The sequence below is a fragment of the Setaria italica genome, chromosome VI (assembly GCF_000263155.2).
Source record: "Setaria italica strain Yugu1 chromosome VI, Setaria_italica_v2.0, whole genome shotgun sequence".
NCBI classification, from domain to species: domain Eukaryota; kingdom Viridiplantae; phylum Streptophyta; class Magnoliopsida; order Poales; family Poaceae; genus Setaria; species Setaria italica.
In genome coordinates this window covers 7916457-7940952 of record NC_028455.1, presented here as the reverse complement: position 1 = coordinate 7940952, position 24496 = coordinate 7916457, and the positions used below count along the sequence as shown (strand labels likewise).

General features: G+C 45.5%; 5 protein-coding genes across 11 annotated transcripts; 1 reads left to right on the top strand and 4 right to left on the bottom strand.

The window, feature by feature from the left end:
• Window positions 1–5473: 5473 nt before the first annotated feature.
• On the bottom strand, window positions 5474–6109 carry LOC111257552. Its single transcript, XM_022827325.1, has one exon. It carries the CDS (start codon window positions 6076–6078, stop codon window positions 5737–5739), a length of 342 nt encoding a protein of 113 aa, XP_022683060.1. The 5' UTR covers window positions 6079–6109; the 3' UTR covers window positions 5474–5736.
• A 1053-nt stretch (window positions 6110–7162) lies between these two features.
• On the top strand, window positions 7163–7939 carry LOC101753434. Its single transcript, XM_004972958.3, has 2 exons — window positions 7163–7535; window positions 7630–7939. The coding sequence occupies exons 1-2, from the start codon at window positions 7316–7318 to the stop codon at window positions 7776–7778; spliced, it is 369 nt and encodes a 122-aa protein (XP_004973015.1). The 5' UTR covers window positions 7163–7315; the 3' UTR covers window positions 7779–7939.
• A 347-nt stretch (window positions 7940–8286) lies between these two features.
• On the bottom strand, window positions 8287–13675 carry LOC101760607. The gene is made up of 7 exons (XM_022827725.1): window positions 13610–13675; window positions 13387–13435; window positions 12714–12887; window positions 12338–12492; window positions 12208–12249; window positions 12135–12144; window positions 8287–10921 (listed from the first exon to the last, which is right to left on the bottom strand). Exons 1-7 carry the CDS (start codon window positions 13673–13675, stop codon window positions 10434–10436), a joined length of 984 nt encoding a protein of 327 aa, XP_022683460.1. The 3' UTR covers window positions 8287–10433.
• A 368-nt stretch (window positions 13676–14043) lies between these two features.
• LOC101753849 (molybdate-anion transporter) lies at window positions 14044–18344 on the bottom strand. The gene is made up of 9 exons (XM_004972959.4): window positions 17974–18344; window positions 17738–17882; window positions 16380–16548; window positions 16041–16296; window positions 15274–15362; window positions 14967–15149; window positions 14794–14879; window positions 14631–14715; window positions 14044–14528 (listed from the first exon to the last, which is right to left on the bottom strand). The coding sequence occupies exons 1-9, from the start codon at window positions 18191–18193 to the stop codon at window positions 14394–14396; spliced, it is 1368 nt and encodes a 455-aa protein (XP_004973016.1). The 5' UTR covers window positions 18194–18344; the 3' UTR covers window positions 14044–14393.
• A 1862-nt stretch (window positions 18345–20206) lies between these two features.
• Window positions 20207–23118, bottom strand: LOC101754244. 7 transcript variants are annotated; one of them, XR_001164314.3, is made up of 5 exons: window positions 22751–23118; window positions 21648–22053; window positions 21490–21524; window positions 20815–20924; window positions 20207–20600 (listed from the first exon to the last, which is right to left on the bottom strand). XR_001164314.3 is itself a non-coding variant. In XM_022827412.1 (5 exons), the coding sequence occupies exons 1-5, from the start codon at window positions 23101–23103 to the stop codon at window positions 20597–20599; spliced, it is 612 nt and encodes a 203-aa protein (XP_022683147.1). In that variant the 5' UTR covers window positions 23104–23118; the 3' UTR covers window positions 20207–20596. The 7 variants fall into 7 exon arrangements, 2 of the variants coding, with proteins under 2 accessions (XP_022683147.1, XP_012702412.1); XM_022827412.1 differs by having other exon boundaries at window positions 21490–21531; window positions 21951–22053; XR_002678090.1 differs by having other exon boundaries at window positions 20207–20924; window positions 21490–21531.
• Window positions 23119–24496: the final 1378 nt, after the last annotated feature.

Below are 24496 nucleotides of genomic sequence, written 5' to 3'. Positions count from 1 at the left end.
CCACTCCCATCCGCCGCCCGGCCGTCGTCCTCCTGCCCCGTCCACCGTCGCCCACGGCGCCCCGGTCCTCCTGCCGTCCGAGCGCCTCCTGCCTCCGCCCGCCACGTCTGCCGTCGTCATCACCCGTCCCGTCTGCCATCATCGTCGCCCACCCCGTCCACCTTGTCTCCCGTCCCGTCGCCCCGGCTGATGTTGTCCTTCTACCCCAGCCACCGTCATCCTTCTAACCCAGCTGCCGTCATCCTCCTGCCCCGGCCGCCATCGCCCCGACTCGTCCACCGTCCGAGCACCCCATCCGCCATCGTCGTCGCCCGCCCCATCTGCTCCATCACCCGCCCCGTCGCCCGTCCCGTCTGAGACCCCCGCCGTCGATCCGTCCCCCCCGTCATCGCCCGCACCCCGCCCCAGCCGATGTCCGAGACCCCCGCCGTCGCCCGCCCTAGCCCGTCGTTCCACGCGCCGCCCCTGCCGTCTGAGCGCCGCCCCCGCTGTCCGTGCGCCTGCCCCACCGTCGATCCGTGAGCCGTCCCGCCGGCCGGTACGGGCCGACGCCCCTTCTCCCCCCCGAACTGGAGCCCTTGCTGACGCAAGGGGGCCTTTTTTTTACTATTTTTATTTCATTATAATTGTGTATTACTATTTTTATTTAATTATAATTGTGTATTACTATTTTTATTTAATTAGCTTCAAATAGGTTAATTGTTTATTAGTATGGAGTAATTTATTATATTTGTGTATTACTATTTTTATTTCATTATAATTGTGTATTAATTGTTTTTATTTAATTATAATTGTGTATTACTATTTTTATTTAATTAGCTTCAAATAGGTGTTTATTAGTATGGAGTAATTTATTATATTTGTGTATTATTGTTTTTATTTCATTATAATTGTGTATTAATTGTTTTTACTTAATTATAATTGTGTATTACTGTTTATTTAATTATAATTGTGTAATACTATTTATTTAACTATTGTTTTACTGTTAATTGATTTCCTATCAATATGGAGTAATTAAACTTAGAGTTATGCTTCAAATATTTACCCGCAATAAACTTAGCTTCAAATAGCTTCAAGTAATTTCCAAATCCATTTGCCCGTTATTCCTATTAATAAAAGACGCAATTTCCCTTATAATATGATGTGCTCATGCATTAGAGAATGGAAGGGAAAACAAAATGATCCATACGTGCTCCCGCAGACACAAAAGGATATGTTGTGGGCAGATGTCAAGAAACACTTCACACTTCCTGAAGGTGTCAAAGAAAAAGATGTGAAAGAATGGACGCTGAAGAAGATGGCAACTTAATTCCAAACCTTCAAGAAGAATCTGGATGCCAACTTTATGAGGAAGGTCTGAACTCCAGATTTCGATGAGTGGCCAAAGTTAAGGGACCATTGGAGCTCATTTGTGGAATACAAGATGAGCGAAGGTAGTGCGAATAAGGTTCGCGTCAACGTTGGCAATGCTAGCAAGAAGTACCATCATCGTCTAGGGCGAGGTGGTTACATGAGTGCAATTCCCAAATGGAAAATGATGGAACAAGACCTATTCGATCGATGTATCATACCAGCAACTATTGACTAGCCCAATCGATCGTAGAGTTGGTATTACGCTCACGGAGGCAACCAGAGCCAAGAGGATGGGACACTTATGTTCAATGGAACAATACGTCAGAAGGCCGAAAGGTTTGTCCAAAATATTGAAGATGCTAAAGTGGGGAAGTTGAAGGTTGATAGAGAGAATGATGAGCTTACTTTGGTGCTCGGGAATACCGATCACCCAGGACGTTGCCGAGGCTACAGGGTCATTCCGTGGAAGTTTACTTTCCGTAGGGACATCGACACATACAAAAGATGCAAGCGAAGAAAGGAACAATAAGAGGAGAGCTGGCGGCGCATGTTAGAAGCCAAAGTGCATTCACAAGAAGTAAGAATGCAGGAAGAAATTAATCATCAGTAGCCCTGGCAGTTCTTGAGATGGCCCAATCTGGAGCACTGCCGGATCCCAACGTCGTCAGCCCTTCTCAACGTCGAAGCGGCTGTGCTTCCACAGGGGTCCCCAATGAGCACATTCCAAGATCACCCATGGACAATTTCTCCTATATGTACAGATGGTGTACGGGATTGCTTTACCAATCCTACCAGGGCAGACAAACCATGGCATGGAGATTCCACCTAGCTACTCCAGTGTTGGCCTAGAGCAGATTTGTGATAGTCAATATGAAGGCCTAGAGCTCGACCTCCCGGGAGGTGATGGGGAACGGACACTAGGAGCGAGATGCACTTCATGGGATCATTCCATGGCGCAAACGCTACATCATCATCATCCCCGGCAAGGAGACATCATTGCTCCCCGTAAATCCCCCGCAGCAACCATCTTCTCAGAATTCAAGACCGTCATCCCCAGCACATCCACCTCTAGGACCGTCATCACCACCGGGACTGTTGCATCCTGCTCGATCACCATCTCCATCTCCATCAAATCCTGGTGGTGCGAGCGACGACGACTACAACACCCCTCCCCGATCACCGTTGTCGGGACTGAGACCCGCAGCGAGCAAGGAACCTGCAGCACCTTTGAAGAAGCCGCGAGCACCACCTTCCAAGCCAAGGTAGCCAAAAAAACACAAAGAAGTCTAAACCCATTCAGAAGCTACCAGCTGATATGACTACTAAGGAATTGCAAGAGGTATCGCAAGCAACAGTGAAGGAGTTCTTCAAAACATGCGCTGAACAAAGAAAAGCAAAGGATATGGAGCCAAAGCCAGTAGATCCAGCAAAATTAAAAAATTTTATTGGCATGTCAGAAGAAGTAAAGAGGACTACACTATCGAACTATGAGCGTTCGTTAGTTAAGTCTGATCAGAAGAAGAAATGGCGAGGAGCGTCGTCTTCTAATCGTTCTGTCCCCCAGCTCGGGGATCTACTAGATAAAGATGCTCAAACTATAGCAGCAATGCCTTTAGAATAACAAATCAGAGTCATTGGATTTATGCAAGATACATATATGTCGCTTGCTGAAGTTCTAGGGCAAGTTGAACCGCCAGCTCCAGAGCCAATTGTACCTAAATGGCCCTTTGAGGTAGGCAAGCCTCTAGTAAGACCTGAATTGGTACAGAAGCTCTCCATGAGGATGTACGAATTCCATCAATAGTACATGGAGCAGTTTGCCAACAATAGGCTCATGTTCGCTCTTCAGATTAAACCGATTGATTTTTACGGCGAAGGTGAGAAACTCCTGTGGGTGGAATTCAAGAATATATATGAAGTTTACCATTAGGATGCCCTTGACGTCTCTCTCATCAGCGCCTGGGTTCTGTAAGTGTCTGTTTATCAATATGTAAATTTTAGCTCAGATCATTATTTTTTGTGTGTGCGTCGCCCTACTAACTTCGTCTGCATTTTATGTAGGATGCTAATTCAGAGGTTCCGCAGAGAATCGTACTTCAATGTTGGCTTCATGGATCCATCGCTCGTTAACCAAAAGCAGATACGGGATTAGCCAAAGAAAACATTTGAGGTAGTATACAATTTCTTAGAGAAACAAAATTACAAGGAATACATACTACTGCCATACAACTTTAAGTAAGTGTGGGTACCGTCTATTTTTATTTTTTTCCTTACCTAATTAATGTTAGTTAGCTCTAATGTAAACATTTATGTATGCAGTTTCCACTAGATTCTCCTAATAATTATGATTGATAAAAGCCACGTTATTGTGTTCGATTCATTAAGGAAGCCACCGGCGGAGTACCAAGACATTCAAGACATGCTAAACTCGTAATAATTCTAAACCTTTATATTTGTTGAGAGATGCAAAATGTTCTGTATCATTCATTATTTTAATCCGCAGCGCATGGAAATAATTCTTTAAGACTCGCCATGGTGAATTCAAAGAAAAACTTACATTCAATACAAAGTTCCCGGTACGTATAAAGTTTGCACATTTTGCACATTCTATAACATGAATATTTCATAACTTGTCTTTTTTCTCACTAAAGTGCTTGAGATAGAAACAAGGCAATAATCTATATGGAAATGATTCCTTAAGACCCACCATAGATCATTCATTATTTTAATCCGCAGCGCATGGAAACGATTCCTTAAACTCACCATTGTGAATTCAAAGAAAACTTACATTCAATACAAAGTTCCCGGTACGTATGAAGTTTGCACATTTTGTACATTCTATAACACGAATATTTCATAACTTATTTTTTCCTACTAAAGTGCTTGAGACAGAAACAAGGCAATAATCTATGTGGATACTATGTCTGTGAGCACATGAACAATTTTGTGCATGCCAAGGTGCTGTCGTCGCATGATCTAGATGTGCGTAAAATAAAACTATTAATAATTAATTATTTTCTAGCTTCTTATATTTAATTGTTACATATGTGACAGATTCAAAAAAGGCTCTTGGAGAAGGAGAGGATTTTGGCAATATGTGAAGGTCTCATAGGATTCCTGGTGGACGAGGTGATAAATCCTGTAGGAGAATTTTATTACGACAGACGTTCAATAGTTGCATCGAGCAACACCACGGCGGAGCATCCTAAGAATGAAGAGGACAAATTATTGTATATATAGTAATTGTATAAATACTAGTTTGATGTGTATAATATACTAAGAATTGTATACATATATATATATATATTACTGTCATGAAATATATATACGACTTACATACAATAGTAATATGAAAAATATTTTTTAAAAAAATCTTATGTACTAAAGGGGTACGTGCATGCGCCATGCAGGCGCGCATGACGTACCCCTTTAGTCCCAGTTGGTAAAATCAAAAGGGCGCGTGCTACGCCTGTGTGGCCGTCCCTTTATTCCCAGTTAATTTTACCAACCGGTATTATGACCCGGGACTAAAGGACCTTCTTTGTCTCGAAAATTTAGTCCCGGTTGGATTTCAGTCCAACCGGGACTGAAACTGCTTTTTCCCGTAGTGCCTGGCGCATTTTCCAACTTTTTGTTTCTGCTGCCTGAGCAGTAGCGTCATCATCGATTTGACAGTTGACACTAGGAAGCTTCCATGTTCCATCTACCTCTTCTTCTTCTCTTCTTCAACAACCAGCATCACGTGCATCGGTGACCAATTGTGTCATGCTGGAATATTCGGACGCTGTGTGTGTAGTATGGGCGATGAAAATTAAAAGGCCGCCGCGCAACTCCTTTTGTGCTAGATAAAGCGCTGTGGAATTCTCCATGACCAACCTTTTGGAATTAATTAAGTATCCCAGCTATCTATATTGGAGAGGGGAACGTGCATAATTAAATTTGCGTAACTCATTATTTTTGTTTGAACAAAGATATATAAGACCCGGACAGAATATACATATTGGTGCTTTCACAACATATATCTCTGAATTTCTTCAAGAAAAAAAAAACACGGTCGATATGATCGAAACAATGGTGCAAATTGGTTGAAACAATAACACAATCCAAAGGTTCTGGAAAATTTGAGGTTAATTAAGGTTGTTGTGATTTACATTCTCACATGCATTTTTACGCCAAAATACCACACTCCACTGATCTGTACATACTTCCAGTCGAAAATTCAAATGGAACTAAAGAATAAAATACTCCAACACATTCATACGCATGATGTGAGAAACAGCACCCCCTCAACCCGTGCAAGTCCAAGTAAATGTTAGCTGTTTATCCTGAATTTTGCACATAAGACATGAAGTTAGTTTAATTGAAAGGGTTTCAGCACCCCCTTTAAACTGAACCTGGCTCCGCCCCTGGTGAGAAGTACGCGTACGTACTACATGCTGTGGGCACTGTGGGCAACGATCGCGGCAGCGGCACGCGCGGGCCGCCGTCGCCGGAGCAGCGGAGCGCGAGGCAGACGACGGGCGGGGTGCCGGCGAGCACGAGGCCGAGCGGCACCATCCAGAGGTGGGCGTAGGTCGGGTGGAACGCGACGGCCCACCACGCCAGCAGCGCGGCGCCGGCCACGGCCGCCCCCGCGAGGCACACGTCCACGGCGGCTTCCGTGACGACCGCCTTCTTGCTGGTGCTCGGGTGGTGGTGCATCTCCGCCTTCGTCGGAAGCATCATGCCGATCGTCGGGAGCGATGGAGAGAGAGTCGACGGCGAGTCCAGGCAGAGGAAGGTGCGCGCGGGGTCGAAGAAGGCGAAATGAGGAAGGCCGTCAACGCTATAACGCTCAGTTAATAATGATCAGGCGGGAATTTAGCATCACCTGGGGCTTGCACCATGCAGTGTAGGCAGGTTAACAATGTTTTTCTTATACGTCTACGTTCATCAACTTTTTTTTTCTTTTACGGACGGAATGACGGATGAGTCCCAATCGTAGTCAACTGGTCTGTCACGTTTCGGATCTGTTCTTTTTTTTTCTACTTCAAATTTTGATGGCAGCTCCGTCGCGTTTCTTCCTGATAGTGAAGCTGTGCACTTTATTCTTTTTATTCCGATCCGTGCCTATCTACGACCAACCAGCTGAGAAATACGGTTCGTGTTTTTGGTGAGAGACAGACAGAAACAACTGCTGACATTCTCTGTGTCGGTCACGTACGATCCCTATCGAGATAGAGCAGGACGGCATCGATCTTTGTCTTCCCGCCCGGTCGCGTGCCGTGTAGGTGAACTCATATCAGTAGCTGATGTGTGTGACGATCGATAGCTCATGACACTCATGAGAATTGTATGTATAGAATCTATACAACATATTACTAGAGGTACTGTATGAACCGACAGATACATCCTTAGAACTCTACTCCCTCCATCCACAAATATAAGCATTTTAGACATCGACATGGTGTTCAATATACTACTTTGACAAATCATATCTGTAAAAGTAAAATGTTTCGAGTCGAAAGAGTTACATATTATGATAGTTGGTTTCACGATAGATCTGATAACATCATTTATGTGTTAGTAATTTTATAAAACTTTTATTATTTATAAACTTAAAAAATTTTGACTTCTGAAAAACTCAGAAATGCTTATATTTGTGGGTAGAGGGAGTATGTCTGAATTTGAACTAATTAAATTCCAACAACTGTTTGAAACCCTCTGTATAGGCCCAAAAGTAGACGTAGATGGGCTGACACAAGCCCACCAGTGATCTTAGCCCAAAACAGCCCAACTTCTCGCATTCGTCCTGTCCCACTCCCACCCCCATTTCCTCTCCCCCTCTTCCCCGTCGACCTCGTCGGCGACGCCCGCCACTACCCCGCCGTCCGGCCCCACCCCGCATCGCCGGCGCCCCCCGCCCGCCCCGTGACTCCCGCGGCGCAGCCACGGATCCCGAGGAGACGGAGGAGCCCCGGCGATGGGGTTGGTGATCGAGCGGGAGGAATGGGCGCTCACGCCCCTCGCATACCCGCTCCTCTCCGCCGCGGGCCTCGCCGCCGCACTCCTCCTCCCTTACTTCTCCGCCGCGAGGACCCCGGCGCACGCGGCCGGGTCGTCCTCTTCCCCCTTCGACGTGGGCGCCGGCCCCTTCCTCCGGTTCCGCCGCGCCTTCCTCGTCATCTTCTCCCTCGCGTCCGGTGAGTAGCTGGCGCGGCCCCTCCTCCGATCTCCTGCCTTTTGTCGTGCCGGCGTGCCGCGCCTAATGCTGGAGGGTTGGTTTCTGTTGTGCAGTGGTTGAGGGGATCCAGTCCGTGTTCGGGGAGGATGAGTTCGTCCGGTGTGGGCTTGGCAGGGAGCAGATGGCCGCGCGCCTTGCTGCTACTGCTGCAGCTGCTCTGTTCCCAGGCGCCATATCTGGCGTCGTTTCTGACAAAATGTAAGTTTTGGGGATGAATGCTTTTGCCCAGTGTTATGAGTACATATTTTTCATTTAAAGTTTAGAGCATGAGTTTATCACTTTATTATAATGGAACATTTTGCATAGCTCGTTCAATTGCTCCCCACATTGGTTGGTGTGATCCAGCAAAATATGAACTACCTATCTTTCTAGCAGCAAAATATAAAGTAATCATCAGCAGCAAAATATGAACTACCTATCTTTCTAGCTTCTACTAACGGAGTAATGTTAATGATCCTAGCAAAACTTGCAGATTTTATAGACCAGGGAAAATCTCATGAAACTAAACCAGATCCAACAGCTGGTACCGATTTATTCAGCCATCTGAGTCGTCACATATAAGAACTCTTAAAACATCAAGACAGGCTCAATGAAGCACAGATTATGAAATTAACAAAGAGCTAGTAGTGTGCCCAGCATCCTAACAAACGTGCCAGCAAACAATTTGTCCAATTCCAACTCAGAAATTCAGAAGAAGAAAAAACAACAAAGAAGTGAAATCCGAATTTGTGTTCCTTTACATCGTCAGCAAATAAACATAAATTTATCCATATCATACAAAATATTCTCAATGCCTGACACTGACCCTGACTTTGGTACTAGACAAGTTATAAGGACGATCCAATACAAGTTCAGATACACACTCTAACAGAGGAACATCAATAAAAGTGCAATCAACTATGGCAGCTGGGAAAATCCCATGTGCATCCATGCAGCTACTTATACTCAAACGACGATACTGGCATGCTTGGCTCCTTTGTAATTCTCTAAAGTATCAGTATTCCTGCTGCTATTTGGGAGTCTTCCACCTTCCTTTTAGCGAATAATCCACCTAACCACCCACCACCAGAAGATGTCTCCATAGGGGTGATAGCTGGAACATCTGCCGGCTTTTTGTCTAAATCCGAAACGAACACAGACTGAAGAGTTATAAACGAGTAAAAATCATACCTTTTTTTTCTCACTTGTACTCGAACGGCGGTATCGGGGTGCTTGGCGTGTCAAAGCTCTCCAGGATCTCCGACTTGCCCCCACCCGCGCCGGCCTTCTTCTCCTCCTCCTTCTTGCCGAACAGCCCCCCGAGCCACCCACCCGCACCGCTGGAGCTCGTGGCCTCAGGAGGCGGCACCACAGGCGGTGCCTGCGGCAGGCCCGGGAACGCGACGTGCCCATGAGGTTGGGGTCCTCGGCAGCAGGGCGCCGGCATCGCGGCGGGAGGAGGGCTCTGCAAGATCGGAGGCTATGGCTAACTGCGCGCCACCAGAGTGGACCTCGCCGGCTTCGTTTCGTTCGGGGGATGGGCGGCGGCGGCTACGATACTTGAGGGGTGGATCCTCGCAAGCTATGGGTTTCTCTGCGAGGAAGGAAACCGGTGGCCCATCTGAGTATGCACAGTGTGAACATTTTGACTTCACGGACGGTTTTACCGCGCCACGCTGTAAATCGCCCGCTAACCAAACAACATCCCCTCGTCAGGTCGGTCGTTAGCGCGCATCTCGTCGCATGCGGTGGCCTCATCAACACCGCATGTCGGGGTGGGTAGCTACGCCATAGGGTAGCAAATCCGCTCTGACGCCGGGGGACCAAGATCATGGCGCACCACGGACGGAGCCACAGGCCTGCCACCCCCCGCGGAACGATGGGACGCTCCGCGTGCGCTCGAGTGGGAGTCGCGTTCACTGCCGCCGCCGCCGCCTCGCCACGATTTGAACGCCAGAAGACACGGCAGGCTGGTGGCCATGGACTGGGGAGCTGCGCGCGTTTAGGTCCGTCCGGGGCGGGAGCTCCGTTCTTCTTCGCCCAGCCAATCCGTGGTCTCGTCAGGTTCAGCACGGCAATCTGGTTACGAGGTTTCAGCGACGAAGGAGGAGGATGCAGCCATGCAGGAGGCGGTGGCGCCACGGCGTGCCGCATTGGCGGCGTTGGTTGGGACAGCCCCGGGTGCGAACGGTATTTCATTTACCGTCCACCCCCTGGGTACCCAAGGCCCGTCGGATGGGACATTCGCGGTCCAGATCTTTCAAGTTTCATCAGTCGTCTTCCTCGCCAGGCTCCTCAGGTGAAGCAGGAGCTTGATGCTCACTCCACCGGCGAAGACGGCCAGCGCACGCCGACGCGAGCCGAGGCGTGTTTGTAGACTCGTGGCGCCGCCGGCGCTCAGCCTCCGGCGAAGCTGCTCCTCCATGCCGTGCGCATCTGCATGCACTGCCCTGATCCGGGAGCGAGCTGAGCTGCAGCCTGCAGTTGGTCTCTGGCTTTGACCTGCATGGTTCTGGCCTTACAGGCAACCGATTTGTGATTCTTTACATGCCAAAGGAAAGAGGGTAACGAGCGAATCACCCCTTGAATTTGGAGGCATCATCTTCCATCCTCGCAAGTCCATGACACAAGTGATTGATAGGAACAAAAAAGAAACATCAAAAGAGATCAGGAGTTGACAGCAGTGGTGAATTACAAGTGACTCTCCCTTGTCGATAATGATCAGAATAGAAGCACAGATGTGACCCTCCAGTGTGGGATGGCAGATTGACAGCTTCAGGCAGGCAGCCTCACCATCAAGCATTGGATTTCCAAACCAGTTCTGCCTTCATGTTAGGGAAAGAAACATGATGTTCTTGGTGAATCTGAGTTCCTCCTCTCATGTCATCCTGATATATTTACGGGCTTTCACCATCTCATTGTAGACATTCAGGCAAATGCCCTTATGTATCCGAGCTTCATATTTCTCCGCATCCCTCACAAACGTCAGCACCTCATCTTGTGTAAACATCTGAAAGAAAGAAAACACATATGCTTTCAGCCCATCACATGAATGTGCCAAGTTTCGATAAAATGTGACGGACGCATTTAAAATTTCATCAAACAGGCAGGGTACACCCTGAAAGAAATGGCAGCAAAATTGGTGCCCAAAGTTGTCCACAAGCAAAAGCAAACGGGGGAGCTTTACACTGACCAAGCTACTCTCAATGATTCCTTTATACTCAGGCTTCCCAACGGCCATCTTCTGCTCAGGGTGGCGCCACCTCATGATCATCTCAGTAAGGTCCCAACTAATACCAGTATCATGATTAATGACACGGGACGTGTCCTTGAATTCCCGAAATTCTCTCAGGCCCCGTTTGGATCCTAATAATCATAATTTAGACACAAATTAATTAAACTAATATAATTGTACGTGGAATATATTTGTATATTATTGTTGGCCATACGAGAGATACTGATGTGCTGCACCTCTGCTACATGGAAGCGAGTCGAAGAGCGTGCTATAAGAATTGAATTCCATTCTAATAATCATAATCTATATAATCAATTTCCATCTCCCACCCTATGAATTTAAGATAGGCTTATATCTAAACTTTGAAAAGTTGTGGAATGCCACATTCTAAGATAAATTAACCTACTCCATTAAATAGATTCCAATTCCTTCAAAATGAAGGGATCCAAACGGGGCCTCAGGGAAATGAAGTGACAATGCAATGAACAAGTAAAATCATGTTAAGGGTAAAAAAAGAGAGACAAACCCAATCAAATATGATGCAATGTCTGCAATCATGAGGCAAGCAATTCAGTGGGTATATTGCAATCGGTGTTTCAAAAATACAATGGGCACTAAATAGTCAATTCCGCCAAGCAAGCATAGGCGTGATTAGGCACTTGTACATTTGACTAGGCAGGGAGTATTGGCACATTAAATAGAGAAAATTTGGCATATTGTATCATAGAAATTGACATATCATGCATTCATGACTTCAATGACCATGTATAACATCATCTCCAATTTTACCGACTTCCCAGCATAGACGACCTAAAATCGCTCTGACGGGAAAACAAGTAGACGCAATGCCTAGGGTGCTATGAAAGTGGGGCAGCTTGTTCACAGTCATCGCACCACTTTACTTCTCAAAATGCGCTGCCTAGCAACGCCAAAAACACTTATCCCAATGTAGATCAGAATAAGTTATTGTGCAAGGTAATGCAAAACATTTTGAAAACAGACAATAGTATCGTGTTCTTTGTCTGTAGGAGCATGTGGGAGCTCAATCATTCCTAGATCGCTGTTATTAAATAGAATTGGTGAATATAGCAAAGGTTTTAGCCTCCAACAATCCATTCTTTAAATTAATCTCCTCCAACCATGGTGACAAAAATAGATCTTGAGTGCACATGCATAATTGGAACAGTGTCATTCCACACAGCATTACGGAAAAAAAATGTATGCTGAATCAGCTAATCAGCAAACGGATAATGAATACTGAGCTTGTGCTCAAATTTCTCCCCTCGATGCAGAAAAAAAAACGTAGAATAAATCTGGTGATCACGAATGGTGCAAGATCAGTACCCAGTTCAAACTAGCACCGAACAGTGCAAAGAAACAACAATCAGAAAGAAAGGAAAGGGCCACGGGGACTGACCTCTTCTACCCTATAATCCATGCCGAAGTTTGCCCGGACATTCTGGCGTTGACAGAGAGAACAGAAAAATTGGGACAATGATCACAACAGGACAGGCAATCAAGCACATCAGTAATCAGGGAGGAAATGTCAAAGCAAGTACCTGCAGTGCGTCTGGTTCCTTGAGGTCCTCCTCCAACATACTGGAAATTGCAAAGCCAGAGGGCGTCTCGAACAGCACTAAGATCATTCCATGGTGTTCCAAATGGCGAGCTGCGAACACAAGCCAGGCGAACTTAAGCAAGCAGGATTACAAGAAATATCGTGAGGCGATCAATTGCCCATTCATGTATCACGTGTGAAGCCGGCCAGTTGTGGATCTGAGGCTGAACGGTCCTCGATGCAAAAAGGTGGGAAATGGTACAATACTTACCATGTGGAAAATTAATCATGTGTGCAATGTAAGTTGGGAAATAAACGTGTTTAAGATTACTTCTTTGCTCCCTAGAAGAAGCTGGGGAACAAACTAGTGTAGTAGATGGAGAACTGAGCCTTGGAGACAACATGAGCCTCATCCCTGTTGACCTCGTCGGCGCTACTGGTAATGTAAACCGCTTTGTTGTTGGTGCTTTGCGCTTGACGATGAGGGTCTTCTGTTTCTTCTGTTTCGCTGCTGATGACAATACCTGTCCCTCTTTGGCCTGCATAGACAGCATCAATATTATGATCTGAAGAAACAATAACTGGACATGAAAACAGCCCAGTTCTTCCTCACAGTACTGCCACATTTGGAGGTCATTGCGATTCTAGCATCAGCAAAATAATACTGCAGTATTGTTACTTTGTTAGTCCACAAATACAAGTCAATAAACTATATCCAAGACTGGAAGCGTTACTAAAATTGTTGGGGAGTAAAAAGATGACGCACAGACTGGAAGCATACAGACAGATTATCCAGTCTATTCTGCAAAATGTTCTATTTGACCTGTCTTGGACTTATTTGACCTGTCAGGTCATTCCGCCCAGGTAGAAGTGTTTGGGCCTTTGAGCCATCAGAGAAGCCCAGCTTCTTTAGTAGCTGACGCCTGCGATTTCTTCTCTGCAACTTCAGGCTTGCTCTTTCCCTTCTTCACTTTCAGAACTGACGACGATGCATTAGGTTCGTTACATAGGCAGTTATTCTTCACCTTCAGAACTGACCTGTCTTGGACTTATTTGGGCTTGGACAAAACAAATGGCAGACATCACCCTGCAAACATAGGCAATTCATTACCTTGAAACCAGTCAGCGGCCGAGAAGATGAAGCTGATGGATCCGACGACGAAGCGTCCGCTGATGATCTCGCACGCTTCTCTCTCCGCCTCCGCGCACCTGTTTTTTCAGCGGCCACGTTCTACTGCTGCGAGCTCGCTTCGACGGCTACCTCTTGCTCATCTTCCTCGCCTTGCAGACTCGCAACGGCGCTCCGACGATGGCTGGGACTTGCCATGGCGCGAAGCGAACAACAACCTGACCAGTGGCAAATCTGCAATCTGACATACTAGGAAATAGTAATTGACTGCTGTAGCAATGACGGGGGAGAATGTTCGCAGAGCACCGGCAACGGCGTCGGTGACGTGGGCGAGGGCCGAGTGTCGGCCTGGAAACTAGGGCAAGAACTGAGATCCGTCCGATATGATGGGAGATCCACGGTTTCTCCGAGATTTGGAATGCCAATTTTCGAAATTTCTCAGAGATTTGGAAACCCTGGGCTCCTCGTCTGTTTCCTCCTCGTCAGGTTCGGGCCAGGAAGCAGTTCTGGCCCGCCCGAGACACGTTTGTTGCAAGCGGTGCTAACTGCTAAAGTGGAAGCGCGAATAAACGATTCTTTTTCCTCAAAAGAAAAGTAGAACAATGGAGTGGTATTTACAAGGAACAAGGATTTACTGTCACAAACCAAAATTTTACATCGCCAGTGCCCGTACATTGAAAGAAAAATTTCCTGATGCATTACGCGTGTACAGAATGTGCCAACCGCCAAGCTGAACAAAAACCTTGTCCTGCAACCTATCTCCCGATACTCTGCACAAGTGATCAATGACCCCCCATGGTGGTCTTACCGTCAGTTTCCAGACGACGCGAGCCAACCAAAATGCGAGGTACTAGCATATGCTACAAAATAGTCAAAATCGTCCTGAAGCTCTACGTGTTGTGAATGCCTCCATCGCCTACAAACTACGGGCATTCTGGCGAGTGTGCTTTCTCCACCGCCTCAACATGTGAATGCAACCCCCGGCTCCCAACAGGCCACAGGACGCAAGGCCCAGAATAGTCGAATTTGGAATGCTTCGAGGGTGGGCGCCCTGCGGAGGAAAGGAACCACTGTCAGCACGGTGTGGACATATATGGGCACAAAATGTTCAGTGACAGCTGACAAGAGGTCGTACTCCAGATGGGCGGCTTACCTGTAATAGGAAAACGAAGATAGCAGCATTTCCTAGCGACAGTGAGAAGCTCATCATGCCCCCACGCAGCTCATTTGGCAGGTACCTGCAGTGGTGCCAGCTTTGTAAACAGAAAGTAGTAGACAGTAACTTAAACTTGATTAATCTTGCACCAGTTACTCACTTTGTTCTCAATCTTGCTAGTGAAGGTAAAATGAAGCCTACACATGCATGGAAGATGCAGAAGAGTATCACCAACGTTCCAATCTCCTGTTCAAAGAACAACACTTGTTATTAGACTTAGGAAACCAACAGACTTTCAACTACATGTTGCCTTAGAGATATGTAGTGGCATACCTGGTAATCATAAGCCACAATAGACAAAGCAAGTCCAGCACCAATGTAAGCTATTGTCAAGCTGTCCTCATTCCGTAAGGGAGCTGTGGCTCCATAAAACCATGGAAAGCCAGCGCTTCCAAGCATTCTTGATGCCAAGAAACAGGGGTAGATTACTGACAGCTGAGCATACCTTCCGTCAGCCTGTGCCAATCAACAAATCTATGAGTACGATAGCACAACTTCAATCTCAGATTTCTGATAAACAATTCATACAGAAAACCAGGGAAAAAACTAGCAGGAAAAGAACATCAGTACAGAATAATACCACTATGGTTGGTGCCCAGAGAAACCAAAAGGCTGAGATAGCAAAATGGATGCCTGCTTGAGCTAATACCAGGATCAGTACTCTTTTGTCTGAAACACAATAACTGTGGTCAGAAATGGAAATGGAACATGTAAGCACTGAAAACTTGACCTGGAACAGAAGTAACAATCATGATTCACTAGTTAATTTTGTGGGAGATGGACAGGCTGAACCCCTTCACATAACAAACAGCTCTTAGATTTGACTAAAGCAATTGCAGGTATGCTACATTTATTTCGACAAACCCATAAATATGTGGCAGTGCACCAACAGAGTATTAGATCATATTTATTTACAGTTATATCTCATGATCAATATTCACAATAGTCATTTATCAAAAAAAACCTCACCAAAGTAAATGTAAATACCTTTAAAAGGTTATAGAACTGCATATGCTATATGATGAAATCGTAAAGTCTACTACATAAGGCTCAAAAGTTTCAAACACAACGCCATCAAACATTGACCAACTTATATTTCTCAGTCACATCATCTGGATATTCATGACCTTATTTATCAAATACAAATAGAGTTATATGATGAAACCATAAAGTCTACTACATAAGGCTCAAAAGTTTCAAACACAATGCCATCAAACATTGACCAACTTATATTTCTCAGTCGCATCATCTGGATATTCCTGACCTTATTTATCAAATATAAATAGAGCTTCATCAACAGAAATGAGAAAGAAAGCACTGGAGCAAGCAAGATGACTCACCACTCACCTCTGAGGACATGGGCAAAAAATGATTTTTGGTAGCTCCCAACTGCAGATGCGTGCTGAGTGGTACTTGATGCATTTCTCATATACAGAATCCCCACTACTGATAGTGTGGCTGCAAATGCATAGGGAAGCAAGAATCCATTGTCATCATTACTAACCAAGACATTTGTGATTTCTTGACTTCCAATAAGGGATACTGATTCAAAGAATGTCATCACCCAGAAGGTATCAAACAGCAAATCTTGCTTCTGGTCTTGCTGAAAAGGCAGGATAAAGCAGTTGTTAATTCCTACAACATAAAGAACACAGTAATAGCACATATTGTTTTAAAAACACAAACCTTCTCATGCTCCACCACAAGCCAAGTCTCAAAACAGAAAGAGAACAATGAAGATGCAAGTGTTAGAATGAAATTGTTGATCCATGCACAACCAAGTGCACTGAAACTCTTCAAGGCACCCACTGCAAGCTGAAGTACCCAGTAAAATATGCAAGCCCTTCGTGGTCCTCTATAAACGTCAGCGAAAAAATTGTTATAGCTAATATTTGAAGAACAAAAACATAGACATCTGTATCACATAACAGTAACTGCTTGAATGAAGGATTAAGTGCAGCTGATGGAACAAAAATCTACACACAAATATACCAAGGTGTAGATTATTCTCCGCAGTTCCTACCTGCCTATATACCATCCAAACTTCATCATGAGGCACCCGCCGAGGTTTATGACTAACAAATAATGCATAGAATTAACAAATGTCAATGCACTAGCTAAACCAAGCTTCAGGATTTTTTACAGTATACCCAGAAAACAATTTTGTATCTCCATAGTTGTCATGGAGGCATCAAGGTTCATATGATACTGAAAATTAGTAGCTAGTAAACTACTTAGGTGATATGAGAACAGGAAATATATGCCACTGCTGGATTCAGTAATACAGGTGCAGATATTGGTTGTCAATCACTCCCCGTCACAAAAATGGCTATTCTTGTACAAGAGCATGAACAGATCTATAGATTAGCCGACATTCAAACTAGTTCAAACATACGTCTTCAGAATAGGTGCCTACTATTCATGGCTGGCTTCAAACCAAAAACTGGCGCTCATACACAGCCAAGTCAGTCAGTTACTCTGTTTAAACAGTGGTCAGATCAATATTATTCTGGAACGCATTGCTGGATCACACCAACCAATGTGGCGATGCGGGAGCAATTGAACGAGCTATGCAAAATGTTCCATTATAATAAAGTGATATACTCATGCTCTAAACTTTAAATCTATGCCACTGCTGGATTCAGAAATACAGGTGCAGATATCGGTTCCCAATCACTACCCGTCCCAAAAATGACAATTCTTGTACAAGACCATTAACAGATCTCTAGACTATTGTTGATGAGCTGACATTAGAGCTAGTTCAAACAAACGTGTGTAAACAGAATAGCTACCTACTACTCGTAGCCTGGCTTCAAACCAAAAACTGACGCTCATAAACAGCACTAAGTTCGTCAGTGAGTCTGTTTAAACAGAGGTCAGATCAATATTGTTTTGGACCGCATTGCTGGATCACACCAACCAATGTGGTGATGCGGGAGCAATTGAACGAGCTATGCAAAGTGTTCCGTTACAGTAAACTCATGCTCTAAACTGCAATGAAGAAATGTACTCATAACACTGGGCAAATCATCCCCAAAACTTACATTTTGTCAGCGACGACGCCAGAAATGGCGCCTGGGAACAGAGCAGCTGCAGCAGTAGCAGCAAGGCGCGCAGCCATCTGCTCCCTGCCAAGCCCACACCGCACGAACTCATCCTCCCCGAACACGGACTGGATCCCCTCAACCACTGTACAACAATAACCAACACCACGCCATTAGGCGCGGCACGCCGGCACGAAAAGAAGCAGGAGATCGGTGGGGCCGCGCTGGCTACTCACCGGACGCGAGGGAGAAGATGACGAGGAAGACGCGGCGGAACCGGAGGAAGGGGGCGGCGCCCACGTCGAAGGGGGAAGAGGACGACCCGGCCGCGTGCGCCGGGGTCCTCGCGGCGGAGAAGTAAGGGAGGAGGAGCGCGGCGGCGAGGCCCGCGGCGGAGAGGAGCGGGTAGGCGAGGGGCGTGAGCGCCCACTCCTCCCGCTCGATCACCACCCCCATCGCCGGGGCTCCTCCGTCTCCTCGGGATCCGTGGCTGCGTCGCGGGAGTCGGGGGGTGGGTGGGGCCGGACGGCGGGGTAGTGGTGGGCGTCGCCGACGAGATCGACGGGGAAGAGGGGGAGAGGAAATGGGAAGGGAGTGGGACACGACACGACGATTGCGAGAAGTTGGGCTGTTTTGGGCTAAGATCACCGGTGGGCTTGTGTCAGCCCATCTACGTCTACATTTCAGCTCATGCAGAGCGTTTCAAACAGTTGTTGGAATTTAGTTCAAATTCAGACGTACTCCTCTGTCCACCAATACAAGCACTTTGTGAGTTTTGCACAAGTCAAACTTTTTAAATAACCAACCATCATAATATGTAACTCTTTCGATTTGAAATATTATTTTACTTTTTTTCGAAAAGATTATTTTACTTTTATATGATATGATTGGTCAAAGTAGTATATTATTGAACACCGTGCCAACATCTAAAATGCTTATATTTGTAGACGGGGAGAGAGATAGAGTAGGATTCTAAGGATGCATTGTCGGTTCCGGTATAGTACCTGTAGTAGTAATATGTTGTATAGATTCTATACATACAATTCTCATGAGTGTCATGAGCTATCGATCGTCACACATCAGCTACCGATGAGTTCACCAACACGTAGTCGTCCACAAGTAGTACGTTACGTGTAGTTCCCACATCATTAATCATGCATACGCATGTGTTGGAGTATTTTATTCTTCAGTTCCATCTAGGGGTTGTGGTGGGTGCATGTCTTGGATTTTCGACTGGAAATATTGTACAGAGATATAGCTGGAGGCCCTGATGCGTGGATTGCTGTACTTTGGTGGTGTGTAAAAAAATGCGTGTGAGAATTGTGAATAACAACAATCTTAACTTCTTATTTTTCCAGAAGCTTTGGATTGTGTTATTGTTTGAACAAATTCGTATATCATTATAGTTAATTAGATCTATGTTTTTTCCTGAAGAAATTCAGAGATATATCGTATATGTTATGAAGTTTGGTTTGGTATTTTGGTGCATCGAGGCGCATGTGCCATTTTCCAGAGGCTGGTCATATTTACGTGGTAGACTGCCAACAACCAAATTTCCTGACCCAGTTAAACATGTCAAAATAAGAAAAATTCCAGTGCATCCGTCCTCTTTCGTTGACTCTTCTTCTTCGTGCTGGCGTGTACGGGGGTTTCTTGGATTCCCTATCTCGGTGTCTGCTTGTGCTGCTGCTGCTGCTGCTTCTGGTCTCTACCACATGACACAATGCAAGTTCCCTTCCTGGCGACCCCTTGGTATTTATAGGGCCGGGAAAGGAGCCTCCCACCACTTGAAAACTCCGATAAATCCGAGGAGAATGGAGCGTCTCGATGCATGATCACCGCCACTGGATTATCAGGTTGATGTAGCTTTATTTTGCCTTCCGGCCGGGGCATACGTGTGGCCGGGCGCACTTGACACCCCGATCCTAATCACATCCTTTGGGCTCGCTTATGTGTCGGTAATCCGCGACATGTCGCGCTAAGGATGCGTTTCACACTAAGAAACCCTATATTAGTGACAGCTAAAAATCAAATTAGTGACGGACATCTCTCGTTACTAAAATATCATAAAACCGTGACTAATAACTAATTACAGTGACAGCTTTTAACAATCTGTGTCACTAATATGACCTAACAGCGATGGCTTTCTTACCACCCGCATCACTAATACGTGTCAATAGTGATCCATTTCATGAATACTCACGTCACTAATGTGACCTACCTACCTACCAGTAACAGCTTTTTAACGACTCGTGTCACTAACATGATCTACTAATAGTGACGGTATTTTTCGACCCGCATCACTAATATGTATCAATAGTGACGCGTTTCATGAATACTCATGTCACTAATGTGACCTACCAGTGACGACTTTTTTAACGACACGCATCGCTAGTGTGTTAATAGTGACGCATTTTATGAATATTCGTCACTATTGATGAATTAAAAAACAAAAAAAGAAAAAAAAACTGGACATCAAATATGTCTTATATACATCATGAATATGTATGTTTTATCCATTATACAAATCACGAATTCACAGGTCTGATCTGCTTTATACATTACCTAAAGCGAGATCAACTAGTCCTAGATTACTACAAAGCCACATTGACTGAATACATTGTATTCACAAGAGAAAGTACATGGAAACAAGAATAAAAAAATGCTATCACTTCTTATAATCTGCGGCTACATTACTTCTCCCTTTGGCTGGCTACAATACTTGAATTCTGCTGCAACATTGCTTCTCATAATCACATCAGAATGTGTATGTACAGCTAGCTTACCATTTTGAAGGAGTATTCAAACTTTTAAGTGCTGATTGCTCTGAATAAGAATTTTTTAGAGCATATTTTCCCATCAGCTGTAATATGCCAAGACAAAATAACAGGAATAAGCGTAGAACAAAAAATATGAACTCAAACACAACCGAAAAAACAATGATTTGAAGACAGACGAGTGAACTGTTTGTATCTCGTGTAAATTTATTCAAGCAAGTGAACAAAAAATTAGAAGATTCAGCATTCAATAGACAGAAACAAAAATAACCAAAATCAATGCTAAAGCAGAATCGTAACCGTTGGAGGCGGAGGTGGGCCACGCCCGCAGAGGTTCTTATCATGTTGGGCACATCAGATTCCAGCATGATTTGTTGAACTTCTGAAGTGCTCTCATTCAGATCGGGTACCTGGCAAATGGAAAACCAGTGAAGGACTGTAATGAGCAGACCTTGTAACAATAAGAACGGTACGAACAGTATAGCAAGAAACCAATCATTATCGATCTATCACCAAGACAGTTTTACGCAGGAATGCTAAGCTACGCCTAAAGAACTAGGAGTCTAGATGTCGTCCTCATTTATGTTCTGTGCAGGTAGTAGAGATAGTTATAACCTTAGGAGCTCCCACATTTGAAATGATTTAATAAAGCCATTAACACAGACAAGTAATAATCATTAGAATAAGAAATGGCAATCTGAGAAGACTCAACCAACTTCTACTGCCTAGTAAGACTGAGTTAATTCAGTAATGGCAAAAGTGATGACACAGTTTCAGTCAAATAACAATATGCTGCATCATTAGGCAATAGTGCTGCCCTATCTTAAGAACAATAAATCTGCACCAGCTTATGCGAAAAAAAAGGGTCATGGGTTTAACCTTCTGGAAATTTGTACATAGGAAAAGATAAGAGCAACACCTCACTTCTGAGCATGTTTAATTAGCAAGAAAACAATAATCATTCCTTGAACTCACCTTTAGGAGCCACTTGAGCTTCTCAGAAGTCTGAACTGATCCCTCCAAGAAAGACCATTTCCGGCAAAAGAAACAACTTACTGTCAGACATCAGAATACACATTTAAATAGAGTTAGCACACAGTTCATGTGTGAGAGTGTATATTAAAATAACCTACATCTCAGCTCATCAGGCCCCATTCACCTTTTCCATGAGCTTTTTCAAATCAATATTCACATCAGGTTCATTTTTCTTGAGTGAATCTTCAGGATAATGAAACATGCTTGCAAGACCAGAAGACCACAAAGCTGGATTAAAAGCTCAAGTTATGGTAAGTTGTACTTCACTACCATTGTTGCCATATTAAAGTCATCTAACCAGAAAATATATTTTACAAGATCTAATTGAACTACATTAGTGCGGCCTAAAACTAGCACATACAGTGATTTTCCCTTTGCAGTGAAGTTGCTTGGAAGGATACCTTGGGATAAGCAGAAATGTTTTTAAAAAAAACAGGTTCTAACTCCTGCAGGTGACACCACCTGCCAGCCACATCATGGGTGCAAAACTCTAAGTCATCTAACCTGAAAAGATAGTTTACAAAAAGTTAGACCCGAGCAAGACATGAATAGCAAGCTTCGTGTATGCAATGGTAGTGAGCATTGAAAGAAAATACAGAAGCATTAAACATTGAGGACCAGTTTAAGAACAGAATAATCAGCAAGCAGGTCAAACAGAATAATCAGCCTTGCCCATTTCTCACCAAGAGGTCATGTCTAAGCTAAGTGTAAAAGAGAGTTCATAACAGATAGTAGTAGTATCTAAGCAATATAGGACCAGCTCCAGTGCCCAACACCATGTGTGACAAAACACAGTGAATTCGATGCCATGCTACAAACACAGTGAATCATGACAAGTAATTGAAATAAGAAAGATAACTCTCTCTAAGCTGCCGATGTTAAGTCACCAATAACTGTATGCGACAAAAATACTGGGCATTCAGAATCAGAATGAGCTACACGTGTTCATGCAGAAAATATTCCTTGGCTGCTGCAACAAGTAATCATGATAGATAATTCTTTCAAATGGCACAAAGAAAATATTCTAAAAGTACTCAGATCAAATTACAATGTAGCATGGATATGGCAATGTTTCTGTTCTTCAATGGAATTAGTAGATAATGGAAAATGTATAATCAAGGCCTTCCGCAAATCAAATGGATTTCAATGAATCTTCTCCTAAACCTAGATCTCAGATCCTGTGAAGGAGTATGCATCTTACCTTGATCTCCACCATGGCGACTGATTCGTCAATGCTAGCAGCACCTGATTCCAGCGAACCGGTGGTCCCTGGACGGCGGTGCTCGATGGAGGCTGGGTGGATCCCGGCCGCCGCGTCGCCTGAGCGCCGAGGATCCCGTCGCTGCTGTGGATCCTGGTCGCCGTGGACTCCACGACGAGGATCCCGGCCATCATGGACTCCCCGACGAGGATCCCGGGGCTGCCGTGGATCTCGTCGCCCTCGTCCGGGCACAGGAGACCGCCCCCGTCCACGGCGCGTTGGGGAGGAGGAGCCCGGCGGCCATGTCGCGTGGAGGAGAAGGATTCTGGCCGCCGCCGCGTCGCGCGGTCCATGGCCGGGCTGAAGATACGACACACTCTTTTTGGGTTTCGGATGTGATCACAAAGAATAATTAAACAATAATTTTTTCATAAATTTAAAATTTTTCTAACATTTATTTTTGATAATTTAGTATAGGAAAATAATTATTTATTTTTTGGAATTAAGTAAAGGTGTTCTTTGGGTGCTGCATTCGTGCTGGTGCATTGATTTTGTTGTTTGAATTCAAATTTGTATTTCAATTCATTTGTCCGAATCTTTTAAACAAATAGGAAACCTTTTCTTTTTCCCTCCTTCTATTTTCTCCCTTCAGCCCGTTTTCCCTCTTTCGGCCCAGCAGCCCAACGCCCCACCCTTCCTCCGCCCACCGCAGCGACCTACTCCCATGTGCCGACCCAGCTCCCCCTCCCGACCCAGCATCCGCGTGCCGGCCCGCTCCCGTGCTGCTGCCTCCACTCCCCCGATGACAGGCGGGGCCCGCCTGTCATCCCTTTCCTCCGGCCGTCCGCGCCGCAACCGACTCGGGGTTAATCCCGACTCCGTTGCGCGCCCGCCTCTGCTTGACCCGTACGCCAAGGCGCCTCCTTCCAGCCTATATAAATAGCGCCGCCGCACCCGTGACCCCCACCTAAAACCCTAGAGCCTCGCCCGTGCTCTCTAGCACCACCGCCACCACCACCCGAGCCCGAACCCTAGCCGCTCGCCCGCCATCATCAACCTTCCGCCTCTCCGCCTTCCGATCAACGAGAAGTAGCTCGGGAGTGAGGTAAGAAGGTGAGGAAGCTAACCTTCCCAGCCCCGTGCACCCTCATGCCGTTTTCCGCTCGTTTCGACTTGCCAGAGACGCCACCACACCGTCGAGCCACCTCGCTGAGCCTCGCGCAGCTGCCGCCGTGTAAACCACCATGACGACACCCTAGACGTGTCTGCCATGAGCTTCTCGTCCTCTTGCTCCAGTTCCCATAGTGAACCATGGCTGGATGCTCGAGGTTGAGTTGTTTCCGGCGAGTTCACTGCCGCCACCACCGTCCCGCCACCCGCGCACCGCCAGGTTTGAGTCACAGTCGACCGCCCACTCCACTCCACAAGACAAAGAGTTTCATCCTCCTCTCCATGGCGCCGAAGCAAGCCCAGGGGAGGTGCTGCCCAAATTTTTTTCCTCATTTCTATGGGGATTTCACTAATCCAAACTGTTGTGAAGGTTAGCTACTTCATCCTCCTTTCATTTATTGTTGTTATGCTTTGTTTTATACTTTAGAGAGGGAGATAAATGAGTTGGTTAGAATGAGGAAGAATGGAGAGGATGTGTGTATGCAAGCAGTGCTAAGGTATGAATTTTCATACATAGAGATGGCTTCTACTGCTGGAGGTAGTGGCGATGGTAGGGGCGATTGTCTTCCTCTCGCG